Source organism: Schistocerca nitens, chromosome 2 (assembly GCF_023898315.1).
Source record: "Schistocerca nitens isolate TAMUIC-IGC-003100 chromosome 2, iqSchNite1.1, whole genome shotgun sequence".
NCBI lineage: Eukaryota > Metazoa > Arthropoda > Insecta > Orthoptera > Acrididae > Schistocerca > Schistocerca nitens.
In genome coordinates this window covers 1068221079-1068237659 of record NC_064615.1, presented here as the reverse complement: position 1 = coordinate 1068237659, position 16581 = coordinate 1068221079, and the positions used below count along the sequence as shown (strand labels likewise).

Here is a 16581-nt window from a genome sequence, read left to right as displayed (position 1 = left end):
ATTGAACTAGTATTTTCCCTTTCTGTACTGATTTGGACAAGCTACAAATACACAACATTACACTACAATGATTACTACACACTGCATTTTGTCTATTGATCCAACTGAAATCGGGCATAGGTTGCCCTAGAAATAGCACTTTTGAAACACATATACAATGTCAATCTTAATAAGGAAAAAACACTGATAAATTTAGGTTTTATATTGGCTTTCACTTTGCAGATCAAATCAGTTCAGTGCACTTTAGCATTTAAATGAATAGAAATGAAAAGAATGAAAGAAGGGGGGGTGGGGGGACCCTGAAACTGTTATGGTCACTGCGTTGAAACTATTAACTATTGAAAACATGAAGCACTCAAGATTTAAAAAATTTGGGTTACTATTCTTTTTGTCTTATTAATTCCTCATTTAACTACCATTATTTTTGTTTCTGTTTAATTAAGCTTCATTACTAAACCACTTTCAACATTATCTTCAAAATTTGTCAGGTCTATTATTTACCAAAATATTCATTAACAACAAAGTTCTTTAAATATCTTTCTAGCATAGATGGTTCTGCACGTAATTCTTATTGACATGAATTTTGAATCTTCATTTCGGGACACTCGGATTGCACAACATGCGGAAAGGACCCTGCCCAGGTTAGTGATTAGGATAATTAATTAATAGGGCAATTCTGGTAAAAGTCAAGTTATTATTGAACAGTTAGGAACAAATTTAACACTGGTCCATACGGATACACTTGTAAAGATTTGACCTGTGCAAGTCGATGCGGCGGTTGGCGGGCAGCGAGATGGCGAGACGTACAGCACACATACGATCACAGCTATGGCTCTTGCTGTATCGGCACTTTGCTTCTTCTTAGCGTTGTAATCCTTTCCAATTCAGTGCCTAATGGATATAGCCATGCTGTATAGTCGTCGGAAACGGCACATCCGAGGCTCAAATGAAACCACTTTTTCCTCGATCCGGAACGTGTTCCTCAGACCGGTGCCCAACTCCGACTGTTACTACTGAGCTCGTTATGCCGTGCCGTGCCCATGTGCATTTTCCCGCGCTCGCCTGCCATCCACCTTTTACCTCTCCCCTACAGATAGGGTATTCACCCCAGGTTTTACATTTCACATATCCTAATACATTGCCTACGTATGGACCAGGCGTACAATTACAACTTTCACATCTTACAATATTCCCAACATTATTTAAACTTCATTTCTATTATAACATTATTTGAAATTTAACATAAATATTAAAATTTACATCGAAATGTGTTTACAGTTTCTTTAACATAATGACATAACAAGAAAAGAAATGGATTCAGAATATTGATTACAGTAATTTATCGAAATTCAGAAGAAAAATATTATATGTACAGTTGTTGTTGTTACAAAGTACAGGATAGTTTCTTGCTTGTTGTTGGCGTTAAGGCATGCTTACATCATGAGTTCGAAGCAAGTTCTGTAACACTGTTCGCAAAATTGTTCGCTGCTAGTACTGGATTACAGATGTTCGCAACATGTTGGCAACAGAAAACCTGTTACACGAATGTGTCGGTAAAGGAACAATGTTCGTGGCTTGCTATCACTAAATGCGATTCCGCAGCGCTAGTGTTCGTTTTTGCTCTGTCTGTAGTGTTGAGTGTTGTCTTTCCGTATGATCCTTTACCAAACGGTGTGGAAAACAAGCACAATTTACAAACTCGTCACATTGCGTGACGCAGAGGAGTGCCTTCGGAATGTTGGAAGTCCTACTTATAGAAATATTAGACAGAAGCACGACTCCCTACAAAACATCGCTACGTTGCCTGTCACCAGCAGCAGTGAAGTGTGATGCAACAACCAAGTCTCTCATTTCTCAACAATAACAAGAAGAAGATTTGGTATCTGACTTTGGAACGTTTATCGTCGGCAAGTTAGTTTTATTTATTGAAAAAGACAGTTTGGGTTAATTTTTAAGTGAAAATAAATATATAATGAGCCAAATAAATGTTTCAGTGCTACAAATATAACTGAATTACGTTTACATAACCCATCATGCAAAGCTTCAAAAACAGCAGGAGCTATGTGAGACACGGCAGGCTTTAAAATGTAGAACAGAATAAACATGCACGCCTTTGAGAGGAATCTCCTGTTGCCAAAACATGAAAATTAACAGCAAGCCCTCGCTGCGGAAGAATTGCTTTTCTGAAATTTGCGTCTTCCTTTAAAACAACTGGATCTGTAATATTTATTATAATTTCAAAATCGGACGGCGACGTCCTGATGAAGTTACGAAAACCAGAACCATCTTCCAAATTAAAGCTCACACAGCGCGTCATCCCCGTCACGTTATCTGTAATATGTTTTTGGTCTACCAACGACAACTACGTCTTTTTTCTTATTTCGTCGAGTACTATCAATGCAGCCCCACATACTAATTCTTCCTCTTCACTTGTCGTAGCGTAGCTCTTGATGCGATTACACAATGTGAAATATTTACTGTCAGTTCAGCGTAGAAAACGATGTGAATATGCAGACATGTTTGTCGCCAGTTTAGACGTGGACGCAAACGGCGAACAATGTTGCCATCACGTTACAGAGCAAGCTGTAAACACTGTTGCGAACAGAAATACATTTTTAAACTCAGCGTAAACGCGACTTTCGGTATTTAAATAAAATTGTGATTGATGCCATTGATTTATTTAACCAGAAATATTCTCAACATTTACAAATATAAACATGAAAAACTATTATAACAAATTTTCACTTTCGTATAGAGCAAACATCCATGCTTCCTAAAACAAACTGAGGAAAACAAAAGGCATGGCGCAAAAAGGAAGTACAGCGGTAACAGTGTAGGTTCAATCACAAAACAAACAACAATTAACTTTTGGAGCAATCCTTCAACTGCACAAAATGTAAGTCAAACATTGGTTGACAAAGGAGGAATGAACTTTATCATAGGTACTGCAGGAATGAACTTTATCATAAATACTGCTCAGGCATTCCACATAGCAAAGGAGCCACCATCTAGAGATCTTGTATGTCTGGGTTTGCCAAAGTCTGTGACAGTTGTGTCAAGAATGTTCCGGCGTAACCACAAGCGCCGGCACGACGATGAAGAACGGAGGAGCAGAGAAGGCTGTGAGACGTCAGCCAATAGTACGCTGACGCACCCCTCTCTAGGACGACACCGAGACACCAGCGGCCTCTACAGTCTACACGAAGATAATATAAGCGCCGGGCAGCCTAGCTACGGCCCGACATGAAGTCCAGCCGACCTATGAACGCTACAGCAGTGACTTAGAAACTGTATTGGTTCACTTGTATTACGAATTCTACACTCCTGGAAATTGAAATAAGAACACCGTGAATTCATTGTCCCAGGAAAGGGAAACTTTATTGACACATTCCTGGGGTCAGATACATCACATGATCACACTGACACAACCACAGGCACATAGACACAGGCAACAGAGCATGCACAATGTCGGCACTAGTACAGTGTATATCCACCTTTCGCAGCAATGCAGGCTGCTATTCTCCCATGGAGACGATCGTAGAGATGCTGGATGTAGTCCTGTGGAACGGCTTGCCATGCCATTTCCACCTGGCGCCTCAGTTGGACCAGCGTTCGTGCTGGACGTGCAGACCGCGTGAGACGACGCTTCATCCAGTCCCAAACATGCTCAATGGGGGACAGATCCGGAGATCTAGCTGGCCAGGGTAGTTGACTTACACCTTCTAGAGCACGTTGGGTGGCACGGGATACATGCGGACGTGCATTGTCCTGTTGGAACAGCAAGTTCCCTTGCCGGTCTAGGAATGGTAGAACGATGGGTTCGATGACGGTTTGGATGTACCGTGCACTATTCAGTGTCCCCTCGACGATCACCAGTGGTGTACGGCCAGTGTAGGAGATCGCTCCCCACACCATGATGCCGGGTGTTGGCCCTGTGTGCCTCGGTCGTATGCAGTCCTGATTGTGGCGCTCACCTGCACGGCGCCAAACACGCATATGACCACCATTGGCACCAAGGCAGAAGCGACTCTCATCGCTGAAGACGACACGTCTCCATTCGTCCCTCCATTCACGCCTGTCGCGACACCACTGGAGGCGGGCTGCACGATGTTGGGGCGTGAGCGGAAGACGGCCTAACGGTGTGCGGGACCGTAGCCCAGCTTCATGGAGACGGTTGCGAATGGTCCTCGCCGATACCCCAGGAGCAACAGTGTCCCTAATTTGCTGGGAAGTGGCGGTGCGGTCCCCTACGGCACTGCGTAGGATCCTACGGTCTTGGCGTGCATCCGTGCGTCGCTGCGGTCCGGTCCCAGGTCGACGGGCACGTGCACCTTCCGCCGACCACTGGCGACAACATCGATGTACTGTGGAGACCTCACGCCCCACGTGTTGAGCAATTCGGCGGTACGTCCACCCGGCCTCCCGCATGCCCACTATACGCCCTCGCTCAAAGTCCGTCAACTGCACATACGGTTCACGTCCACGCTGTCGCGGCATGCTACCAGTGTTTAAGACTGCGATGGAGCTCCGTAAGCCACGGCAAACTGGCTGACACTGACGGCGGCGGTGCACAAATGCTGCGCAGCTAGCGCCATTCGACGGCCAACACCGCGGTTCCTGGTGTGTCCGCTGTGCCGTGCGTGTGATCATTGCTTGTACAGCCCTCTCGCAGTGTCCGGAGCAAGTATGGTGGGTCTGACACACCGGTGTCAATGTCTTCTTTTTTCCATTTCCAGGAGTGTATATACCGAAGAGCCTGCTTATGTTTGTCTGTCACCCCCTGCTTGCGGCACGTCAATATCTCAAAAAGTTACGTATTGTAATCATTTTCTTTTGTATTAAACTCCATTAATACGATTTGCTTCAATTGTCTTGCATTAGGAGAGAGCAGCTTTCCTAGGCACCCTACATAAGAAGCGTGGGTAGAACACAACAAAGAAACACTGTAAGCGAAATACTGAACAAGGAATTTGAGAGAATGAAACATCAAATACAATGTGAAGTCGAGAAAGTGGATGCGGCAGCAACTATATAGCACCGATGTACGCAATAAAGGGAAAAGGTACTCTCATGAAAGTCTCGTATTTGAGATTAGTTTATTTATTACTTTATTTGTTTACTTAATCTGTTTTATAATTTAATGTGAAGGTCAATATAGTTCTCACTAGCTTTCCCTGTGTTTCCAACGTCTATTCATTCATTTTTCTGTTATATTACGTTATTGTGTTTTAGGAGCTTCGTTGTAATAAAGCGTCACTGGCTTGATCCAGTCGCGTTGAAAAGAAAACTGGCACTAGGAATATGAGAGGAAGGCATATTTACGATGGCACAAATTTTTCAAGGCTTTTGCGTTGCTCCAGAGGCAAAAACATAAATGATGAACAAGAAGATAAAATTGATAATGATTATAATGCTTTAGTAAATACAAATGCCTTCAGTATATTAGAATCAGTAAGAGGAACTGGAAGCGCTGTGGAAGAGATACTATTGCCTGCTTACCAACCTTGTGTAAGTCGTACATTAAATTTGATTTCTGTGAAAGTTTCTGAACATGCACTTGAATTTATGAAATTCAAAAAAGCTTCAAGGAATTCCATGGCGAAATGCTCCAAGTTTTGGAACAAACATCATCAGTCAACACAAGCTGCAGACCATATCAAAAACACTTCCAATGTCTATTTATTAACACCTGTAGTTACGAAATGGTACTCAATGAATGAGGCTATCCAACAGAACTGCAAGTCGGTGGATGATGGCAATGCCAGTTGCATGGATTTTTGTTCATTCCTAAGATTAACCATTGTCTCTCCTGAGAGAATACTGTGTAGTGAAGGGTCCACTGGCACAGGCTTGGACTTTGCTACAAGGTGAACACAACATGTTCATGGGACCAGAATGAGATGTTTACTCTGCAGCGGAGTGTACGCTGATATGAAACTTCCTGGCAGATTAAAACTGTGTGTCGGCCCGAGACTCGAACACGGGACCTTTGCCTTTCGCGGGCAAGTGCTGTACCAACTGAGCTACCCAAGCACGACTCACGACTCGTCCTCAATTCTGCCAGTACCTCGTCTCCTACCTTCCAAACTTCACAGAAGCTCGAGTCTCGGTCCGGCACACAGTTTTAATCTGTCAGGAAGTTTCATGTTCATGGGAGTTCTTCTCGCAACTTTGACTGCTTTTAAACAAAAGCTGAATAAGTTATCCACTAAGCTGATACTGTGCAGGCTTCTGCTTGATGGAGTTCTTCTGGGATTGCAGAAAAGGTTTGAACATGCATTTAACAAAAACAGATCGAGTTCTGTCTGCAGGTTCGAATCCTGCCTCGCACATGGATGTGTGTGATGTCCTTAGGTTAGTTAGGTTTAAGTAGTTCGAAGTTCTAGGGGACTGATGACCTCAGGTGTTAAGTCCCGTAATGCTCAGAGCCATCTGTCTGCATGTTTCCACCCAAAATTCAAAACTAACTGGATGATCAAGCACATGCCTATGTAGCGAAGGGCCATATGATGGAATCCACACTGTAAACCACAACACTAATGGACGCTGTCAGGGAAAAGTAGAAGTACTTGAGGATGCGAGAGAAGATTTCTTTCTGCTTTGAGAGACAAAATACTCTTATCTCAAGTGCTCAACAGGGTCTCGAACAATCTTTGGGAAATTCAACAAATACACAAGTTCTCAATATGTTTCCCACAATCAAGATTCTCTTTAGTAAATGTAACACAAGCATGTGAACCAGAACACATGTAGAGAGGTGGTATTGTGTTGAAGGCAATGAGGGCAAGCTGGGGCTAGAACATTTGAAAAACATATTTTGTTGGAAATGACCAAGCAGTTCACCCGAAATGCACTGGGATGGATGATGCTGTATACAATGTATTTAATTATTATAGACAATGTATTTAGTTATCGCCGGCCGAAGTGGCCGTGCGGTTACAGGCGCTGCAGTCTGGAACCGCAAGACCGCTACGGTCGCAGGTTCGAATCCTGCCTCGGGCATGGATGTTTGTGATGTCCTTAGGATAGTTAGGTTTAACTAGTTCTAAGTTCTAGGGGACTAATGACCTCAGCAGTTGCGTCCCATAGTGCTCAGAGCCATTTGAACCATTTTTGTATTTAGTTATCGATTGACATCAAAGGTTATTTCTTTTCTTGATGTATAGAGCTCATTATTCATTTACAAATGGGTTACAGTTATAATTTTTAAAAGTAACTGTAAAAATAACTGTATAATAGCTGTAAATGATACAGTTACTTTTGATGCACAGGAACTATAATTGTAACCAAGCTCCTTTTTCTGGGGAGTAACTTCAAATTTAAGTTAGTTATTTTCAAAAAGTAACTTCCACAACCCTGATTATAATGATAATGAGTAACTAAAATGTATAGCTGAACCTATCATCAGCATAAATGATAAATAACGCTAATATAAAAACAACTAATAATGACTAAGCAAACGAAAAAAGGGGGTTTCAGAGTCTAATTTTTGCATTATTGTATCTGCCTTTACCAGGTGATAAGCATTGGACTTCAATTTATAACTCTGTTACTCCAACTTATAACTGTATTAAAATATTATATGTCACAATTTTCTTATTCTTTACCATACAAACTTGACAAATATCTGCATCATCCTCAACACGTAAGGTCCTGTAACATATATGTATGGGGGTGGAATTAATTCATAGTGTCTTGCACAAGGCGGGTATTTCCACATCAATTTTTGTTTGCAAGTGCAATAATCAAAAGAGCTACAGTATCCATAAAAAGTGTACCAAATTTCTTTCGTTTTTAATTCTTTGGATTTTTAGATCTGATTGGTTGGAAAATTAAAGGACGCAATCAGAGACGCGCGACGAAAGTGGTACAAGTGCAAACACTACAGGAACGCGAGTTTGATTGAAGGAGATAATAGTAATGTTAGCGGGAGGGAGGGGGAGTTCAATATACCCTACTGGCCATTAAAATTGCTACACCACGAAGATAACGTGCTCCAGACGCGAAATGTAACCGACAGGAAGAAGATGCTGTGATATGCAAATGACTAGCTTTCCAGAGCATTCACACAAGGTTGGCGCCGCTGGCGACACCTACAACGTGCTGACGTGAGGAAAGCTTCCAACCGATTTCTCATACACAAACAGCAGTTGACCGGCGTTGCCTCGTGAAACGTTGTTGTAATGCCTCGTGTAAGGAGGAGAAATGCGTACCATCACGTTTCCCACTTTCATAAAGGTCGGATTGTAGCCTATAGAGATTGCGGTTTATCGTATCGCGACATTGCTGCTCGTGTTGGTCGAGATCCAATGACTGTTAGCAGAATATGGAATTGCTGGATTCAGAAGGGAAATACGGAACGCCGTGCTGGATCCCAACGGCCTCGTATCAGTAGCAGTCGAGATGACAGGCATCTTATCAGCATGGCTGTAACGGATCGTGCATCCACGTCTCGATCCCTGAGTCAACAGATGGGGACGTTTGCAAGACAACGACCATCTGCACGAACAGTTCGACGATGTTTGCAGCAGCATGGACTACCAGCTCGGAGACCATGGCTGCGGTTACCCTTGACGCTGCATCACAGACAGGAGCGCCTGCGATGGTGTACTCTAACGACGAACCTGGGTGCACGAATGGCAAAACGTCATTTTTCGGATGAATCCAGGTTCTGTTTACATCATCCTGATGGTCGCATCCGTATTTGGCGACATCGCGGTGAACGCACATTGGAATCGTGTATTCGTCATCACCATACTGGCGTATCACCCGGCGTGATTGTTTGGTGTGCCATTGGTTACACGTCTCGGTCACCTCTTTTTCGCATTGACGGCACTTTCAACAGTGGACGTTACATTTCAGATGTGTTACGACCCGTGGCTCTACCCTTCATTCGATCCCTGCGAAACCCTACTTTTCAGCAGGATAATGCACGACCGCATGTTGCAGGTACTCTACGGGCCTTTCGGGATACAGAAAATGTTCGACTGCTGCACTCGCCAGCACATTCTCCAGATCTCTCAACAACTGAAAACGTCTGGTCAATGGTGGCCGAGGAAATGGCTCGTGACAATACGCCAGTCACTACTCGTGATGAACTGTGGTATCGTGTTGAAGCTGCATGGGCAGCTGTACCTGTACATGCCATCCAAGCTCTGTTCGACTCAATGCCCAGGCGTATCAAGGCCGTTATTACGGCCTGACGTGGTTGTTCTGGGTACTGATTTCTCAGGATCTATGCACCCAAATCGCGTGAAAATGTAATCACATGACAGTTCTACTATATTTGTCCAAAGAATACCCGTTTATCATCTGCATTTCTTCTTGGTGTAGAAATTTTAATGGCCAGTAGTGTATTAATAGGCACACTAAATAATATACTTGTAATGATAAACACGATCCATCGTCTACTCTATATTCTAGCCCTCAGGCGTCAGATCAGAAGACAGGGCTGCAGATAGTCATATGGCACTATCGAAGGGAAGACTACCGCGCTGGGCATATGGCTCTGGCGTATTGCACTGCATCTGCAGCTGCGGTTTGAGCAGCAGTCGGCGCCATAAATGGGTTACTTCTAGGACGCTCCGAGCCAGGTCCCCTGGAGGGTGCATCCCACTGAGCCTATAGCACCGCCATTTGCGACTGAAGTGGTATCAGGCGCGAGGTCACTGGACGACATGGTGGAGGTCTGTTGTGTTTTCTGATGAAAGCTGATCCTGTGTCGGTGCCCGTGACGGCCGTGTGCTGGTTGAAAGGAGGCCAGTGTAAGGCCTGCAACCAACGTATCTGCGGGATAGACAAAGTGGACGTACACCTGTAATCGAAACATGACGCGTCGTTTCATGATTCGAGGGTCAGCAACTGATAAAAAAAGGGGCCCCCGGGGTCCCAAGGTCGCGATGGCGGCGTCACTGTCCCGCCGAGATAATTTGTCCTTTTAGGACAATTATCTGAGCAAGCACCCACGCCAGCAAAAGGTTGGCGCGTGTAAAAGTTGTCTTTTTGGAGTGACAGACACGTGAGTATTGATAACTGAAATTGCTTAGCAACCAATCGAGTATATAAGGGGCATGAAATTGTTGTCTTCACAGTATGTCCTCTGAATCCACTGCGAGAACGTCTATTGTCTTTGACGAGCTGCCAGAAACAGTAAGTACATTTCTGTATAATGGACACTTTGTACAAACTTGCAGGAATTGCCGTTTGTGGAAGACTTCAAAATGCCTTGGATGTTTATCAATTGGAGATACCACAAACTATACGAGAAGATATTTTATTGGAATTCCGTTATTCAAAATTCAATTTCATGTTAAATTCATATAGACTGCCAGAATGTTATACATTTGATAGAAGTGAAAATGTTCCCTGGATTAATGAAATAGTAAATGATGCAGTAGAAGCTTCTTCAAAAATAAGAGCGGGAATTCCAGTTCCGTGGCAAACACTCGCTTTGATTACAATGTCTTTTTTTGATATTACTGCATTCTGGCAAAGTAGATTTAAAATTAAAATGTTTTTTTTATGAAGTTACTTATAAACAATTCGTATATACTATTTGTGAGAATTGCTTATACAAATTATCAGATTCATGGGAAAACCAGCAACTGCAACCACTTCTAATTGATATGAAAATTAATATGGTAACCAAGGCACCATATTTTTCATATGGCGTAACTTGTCCGCCACACATTAAACAAGTCACGTGTGCTTGAACCAGCTTGAAGATGGATTGGAAGATGTCGGCCAGGGTCTCCATTACAGCTCTGCAAGTAACATATCGGCTAAGTCAGCATCGTCTTCTTCTGAATCAGATACTTGGCTTAACGAGCCACCACAACGTACACTTCTGAATAATGGACTATTTGCACAGAACATGCACCAATGGCTATGGCTCATGGTTATTGTAGTGGACTGTTAAGGCAGCCAGTCCACAGTGAAGTAGCCGAAAGGGCACGCGTCAACTCACGCCGTCTGGCGTTAAGTCTGGAACAGGATTCGTAATGAATGTGATAAAGAAAAGAACGTAGCTACTAGAACACTTAACTTTTATATTGTCCTTTGGTATACAGCATTCTGGATGATACAAGTGAGACTCTATCTTGAGGTACATGCAATGGTAGAAATGGCGCCTTGCTAGGTCGTAGCCATTAACTTAGCTGAAGGCTATTCTAACTGTTTCTCGGCAAATGAGAGAAAGGCTTCGTCAGTGTAGTCGCTAGCAAAGTCGTCGTACAACTGGGGCGAGTGCTAGTCAGTCTCTCGAGACCTGCCTTGTGGAGGCGCTCGGTCTGCGATCACGACAGTGGCGACACGCGGGTCCGACATGTACTAATGGACCGCGGCCGATTTAAGCTACCACCTAGCAAGTGTGGTGTCTGGCAGTGACACCACAGTTATGTCAGGCACCCTGACTGCAAATTTGTACGTCAAATCTGGTGATTCGAACTGTTTTGCTGCTATTCACGAACAGTGGTCCAGGTGGTGTTTTGCAACAGGACAACGCTCGCCCACATATCGCTTTGTAACTCAACATTCTCTACGTCTACAGAGTGTCAACATGTGCCTTTGGCCTGCTCGATCACTACATCTCTCTCCAGCCGAGCACATACGGGACATCAGCTGGTGACAAGTCTAGCGCCATCCACAACCAGCATTAACCATCCCTGTACTGACCGAACAGTAGCTGAAACTGACATCGCACAAACTGACATCCAGTACCTCTGCTACACAATGCATTCACGTTTGCATGCTCGCTTTCAATATTCTGGCGCTTACACTCGTTGTTAATGTACCAGTATTTCACATTTGGTGATGGCCTATCTCGCTCTTACATTAACCCCTCATCTCGCAATGTTAGTCGCGTAAATATGTCTTCCAGACAAATATATTCCCGAAATTTCGTTACTGGACATTAATTATTTTTATGTGCTTTCTTCTTTCAGTGTATAACTGTTGAAGCAGTATTCCTAAATGACATACGTTACTAAATAAAAGAGTACCATGTTGACACAGGACGTATGACAAGCCCACCTGTTGATGTGGATGATGAAGCCGTCGTCGACGCCCCTGCTCAGCATGTCCTGCACGGCCTCCCTCGTGCAGATGCTCAGACCCAGCACGTTCACGTCCAGGATGCTCTTCCAGTCTTCTGTCTTGCCGCCTGGTGACAGGCACAGAGTCAGTGTGATGACACACGCTCTTGAGGACGTGAAAATTAATAAATCAATTTTAACAGCGGTAACTAAATCATAGTCTGGCGCGCTAAGTGACATACATATATACAGGGTGGTCCATTGATCGTGACCGGGCCAAATATCTCACGAAATAGGCGTCAAACGAAAAAACTACAAAGAACGAAACCTGTGTAGCTTGAAGGGGGAAACCAGATGGCGCTATAGTTGGCCCGATAGATGGCGCTGCCATAGGTCAAACGGATATCAACTGCGTTTTTTTTAAACAGGAACCCACATGTTTAATTACATATTCGTGTAGTACGTAAAGAAATATGGATGTTTGAGTTGGACCACTTTTTTCGCTTTGTGATAGATGGCGCTGTAATAGTCACAAACATATGGCTCACAATTTTAGACGAACAGTTGGTAACAGGTAGGTTTTTTAAATTAAAGAACGTAGGTGCGTTTGAACATTTTATTTCGGCTGTTCCAATGTGATACATGTACCTTTGTGAACTTATCATTTCTGAGAACGAATGCTGTTACAGCGTTGATTACCTGTAAATACCACATTAATGCAATAAATGCTCAAAATGATGCCCGTCAACCTCAATGCATTTGGCAATACGTGTAACGACATTCCTCTCAACAGCGAGTAGTTCGCCTTCCGTAATGTTTGCACATGCATTGACAATGCGCTGACGCATGTTGTCAGGCGTTGTCGGTGGATCACGATACCAAATATCCTTCAACTTTCACCACAGAAAGAAATACGGGAAGTACATCGCTATTCTGTCATGCAGTGAAACATCTTGTAGTAACATCGGTAGAACATTACGTAGAAAATCAGCATACATTGCACCATTTGGATTTCCATCCATAAAGTGGGGGCCAATTATCCGTCCTCCCGTAATGCCGCACTATACATTAACCCGCCAAGGTCGCTAATGTTCCAGTTGTCGCAGCCATCGTGGATTTTCCGTTGCCCAATAGTGCATATTATGCCGGTTTACGTTACCGCTATTGGTGAATGACGCTTCGTCGCTAAATAGAACGCGTGCAAAAAATCTGTCATCGTCCCGTAATTTCTCTTGTGCCCAGTGGCAAAACTGTACACGACATTCAATGTCGTCGCCATTCAATTCCTGGTGCATAGAAATATGGTACGCGTACAATTGATCTTGATGTAGCATTCTCAACACCGACGTTTTTGAGATTCCCGATTCTCTCGCAATTTGTCTGCTACCGATGTGCGGATTAGCCGCGACAGCAGCTAAACACCTACTTGGGCATCATCATTTGTTGCAGGTCGTGGTTGACGTTTCACACGTGGCTCAACACTTCCTGTTTCCTTAAATAACGTAACTATCCGGCGAACGGTCCGGACACTTCGATGATGTCGTCCAGGATAGCGAGCAGCATACATAGCACACGCCCGTTGGGCATTTTGATCACAATAGCCATACATCAACACGATTTCGACCTTTTCCGCAATTGGTAAACGGTCCATTTTAACACGGGTAATGTATCACGAAGCAAATACCGTCCGCACTGGCGGAATTTTACGTGATACCACGTACTTATACGTTTGAGACTATTACAGCGCCACCTATCACAAAGCGAAAAAAGTGGTTCAACTAAAACATTCATATTTCTTTACGTACTACACGAATATGTAATTAAACATGTGGGTTCCTGTTTAAAAAAACGCAGTTGATATCCGTTTGACCTATGGCAGCACTGTCTAGCGGGCCAACCATAGCGCCATCTGGTTTCCCCCTTCAAGCTAGACGAGTTTCGTACTTTGTAGTTTTTCCGTTTGACGCTTATTTCGTCAGATATTTGGCCCTGTCACTATCAATGGACCACCCTTTGTATGTGATCAAAAGTATTTGATAACCCCTACGTAAAGTGGAACTAATTACTAGATGTCAAGAAAGTCGGACTGATCACTACCAAAGAAGGCGTAAAAAGTTGTGTCGTCGTATAGAAGCCACAGCAGAATTTCTCGGTTAGGAGTGCTCAGTGACTTCCAACGTCGTCTAATCGTTGGATGTCAGCAGAGTAAGAAATGCATCAGCAGCATTTCAATCCATCTGAAGCGTCAAATGTTGACCGTTGGCCATTTAACTGTGAAGTGGACACACGGAGGAACAACTAAAGCTAAGCCAAGATCAGGAAGAACTCACATACTGACGGAGAGTGACCGTCGAGTATTGCGGACAATGGTTGTATAACATTGCATTAAACCAGCGGAAGGAATCACTCGTGAGTTTTAAAGCGCCACCACCAGTCCAGCCAGCGCAATGACTGCGCGTACGGAGTCAAGGAAAAAAACGGAGAACTGGTCGACCAACTATTGACAAACCACAATTTTCTGTAGTCATTGTTAATTGATGCTTGAGGTGGTGTCAGGAGCAACGCCACTGGGCAGTGGATATTTGAAAACGAATGATTTCGTATGACGAATTAGGCTATATCCGCAGACAATCCAATGGAAGGATTTAGGTGTGGAGGATGCCCGGATCGTGTTTAGTTAAAACAGTGAAGTATGGGTGATGTGGTGTTACGGTATGAGGGATGGTTTTCGTGGTTAGGGCATGATCCTATTATTGAGCTTAAGAAAATGCTAAGTGCAGAAAGATATGAACACATTTTATAGCAATGTGTACTGTGTACAGTAGACGAACAGTTCAGAGACGATGAAAATGCGCCCTGTCATAAAACAGCATCTGTGAGGCAGTGGTTTATGGATAATAAGATTCTGGAAATGGGCTGTCACGCGCAGATTCACGACTTGAACCCAATGTAACAACTCCGGGATGACTTAGAACGTAGATTTCGGTTGAGACAACATCGCCCAACAACTTCTGTGGTTTCGGCTCTTGAGGAAGAATGGGCTGCCAATCCTCCACAGGCATTCAGACAGCTCATTGAATGTGTCCCAAGCGGTGTTAGGTACATCATAAAAAGGGAAGGGTGGACACACTCCATATTAATGTCCAATAATAGGTGTCCAGGTACTTTTGATCAGATAGTGCAGGTGTAGAGGGATTTTTTCTTTTCTTTTTTTTTTTTTCGACTCGTTAGTCCATCTCATTGTGATATTAGTAACTTTCCCCAAGATGTTGTTTCCCGTTAAATTTAAGACCTTATGGGAACTTGAACGTTGTTTTGCGCATGGATTCATCACAGTGTGGGTTTCATCCGTTAGGAGACGTCAATGTCTGGCAATCTAACGGATCTGACCAGCCGTCCTAAGGTAGTGAAAATGGACACAGTCAGGATGGTTGTAAAAAATAGCACCTCTCTGGGTAGTCCACGGTTTGCTTTGAGTGTCGCAGGTTCGAATCCTGCCTCGGGCATGGATGTGTGTGATGTCCTTAGGTTAGTTAGGTTTAATTAGTTCTAAGTTCTAGGCGACTGATGACCTCAGAAGTTAAGTCGCATAGTGCTCAGAGCCATTTGAACCATTTGAACCTTTGAGTGCCGGGATTTGAAATAGCATCCAAAGCTAGCGGTTCGTCTCATTTACTGGTCTGTTCTACATGCATCATCTGCCGTCGGTGAAGTCAACCTCCAGGTCACAAGGTACTACAGCGTCGATGTCAGCTTGCTGATGTTTACCTGTTTGCCTAAGGCCTCTCTTCAGTCCGGTGATGCATGTTTGTCACAGCAGCAAGTCTACGAATGGAGTAGGAAGTTCACAGATGGTGTGACTTCAGGTCAGGCACAACGAGTTGTGACTCCACAGAACTTTTCAGCAGTTGAAGTCATAGTGAAGGAAAACCGCCGAGTGACTCTGAATGGCATTGCAGCATGTTTACAGATTAGTCATGGGTCAGCACGCCACACTGTGCATTGTGTGCTCCAGTTTCACAAAGTGTCTGCAAGATGGGTGCCACAGCAGCTAACTCCTGAAATGGGAGAACGACGTGTTGATGCTTGTGAAGAACTTCTTAGATGCATTGAACGAGAAGGTGATGGCTTCCTTACAAGAATCGTTATTGGGGACGAAACCTGGGTTCACTTCCACCAACCGGAAACGAAGAGAGCGAGCAAGGAATGGCGCTATTCCACATCACCAAAACCAAAGAAGTTTCGAACAGAACCATCAGCAGGGAAGGTTATGCTGACTCTCTTTTGGGACGAAAAAGGCGTCATTTTGGAGCATTGCGTGCCTATAGGGACCACTGTCACCAGTGCATCATACACAGATCTCCTAAAAAGTCATCTGCGGGCTGCAATCAAATCAAAGCGGCGTGGATTGCTGTCAGCAGGTGTCCTTTTGCAACATGACAATGCAGGGCCCCACACTGCCCGTACAACAGTTGCAACAATCACAGACCATTTTGAGTGTCTTCCTCATCCACCATACTCGCCAGACCTTGCCCCAAGTGATTTCCAT

The 16581-nt window shown here is 44.0% G+C and overlaps 1 protein-coding gene across 1 annotated transcript in view; it reads right to left on the bottom strand.

Moving 5' to 3' along the window:
• The window catches only part of LOC126237458 (farnesol dehydrogenase-like), a 115991-nt gene that overhangs the window by 53501 nt on the left and 45909 nt on the right, over positions 1 to 16581 (bottom strand). The window contains exon 4 of the mRNA XM_049947595.1: positions 12031 to 12160. Within this exon, the coding sequence (XP_049803552.1) occupies positions 12031 to 12160 (130 nt within the window). The remainder of the gene's footprint in view (positions 1 to 12030; positions 12161 to 16581) is intronic.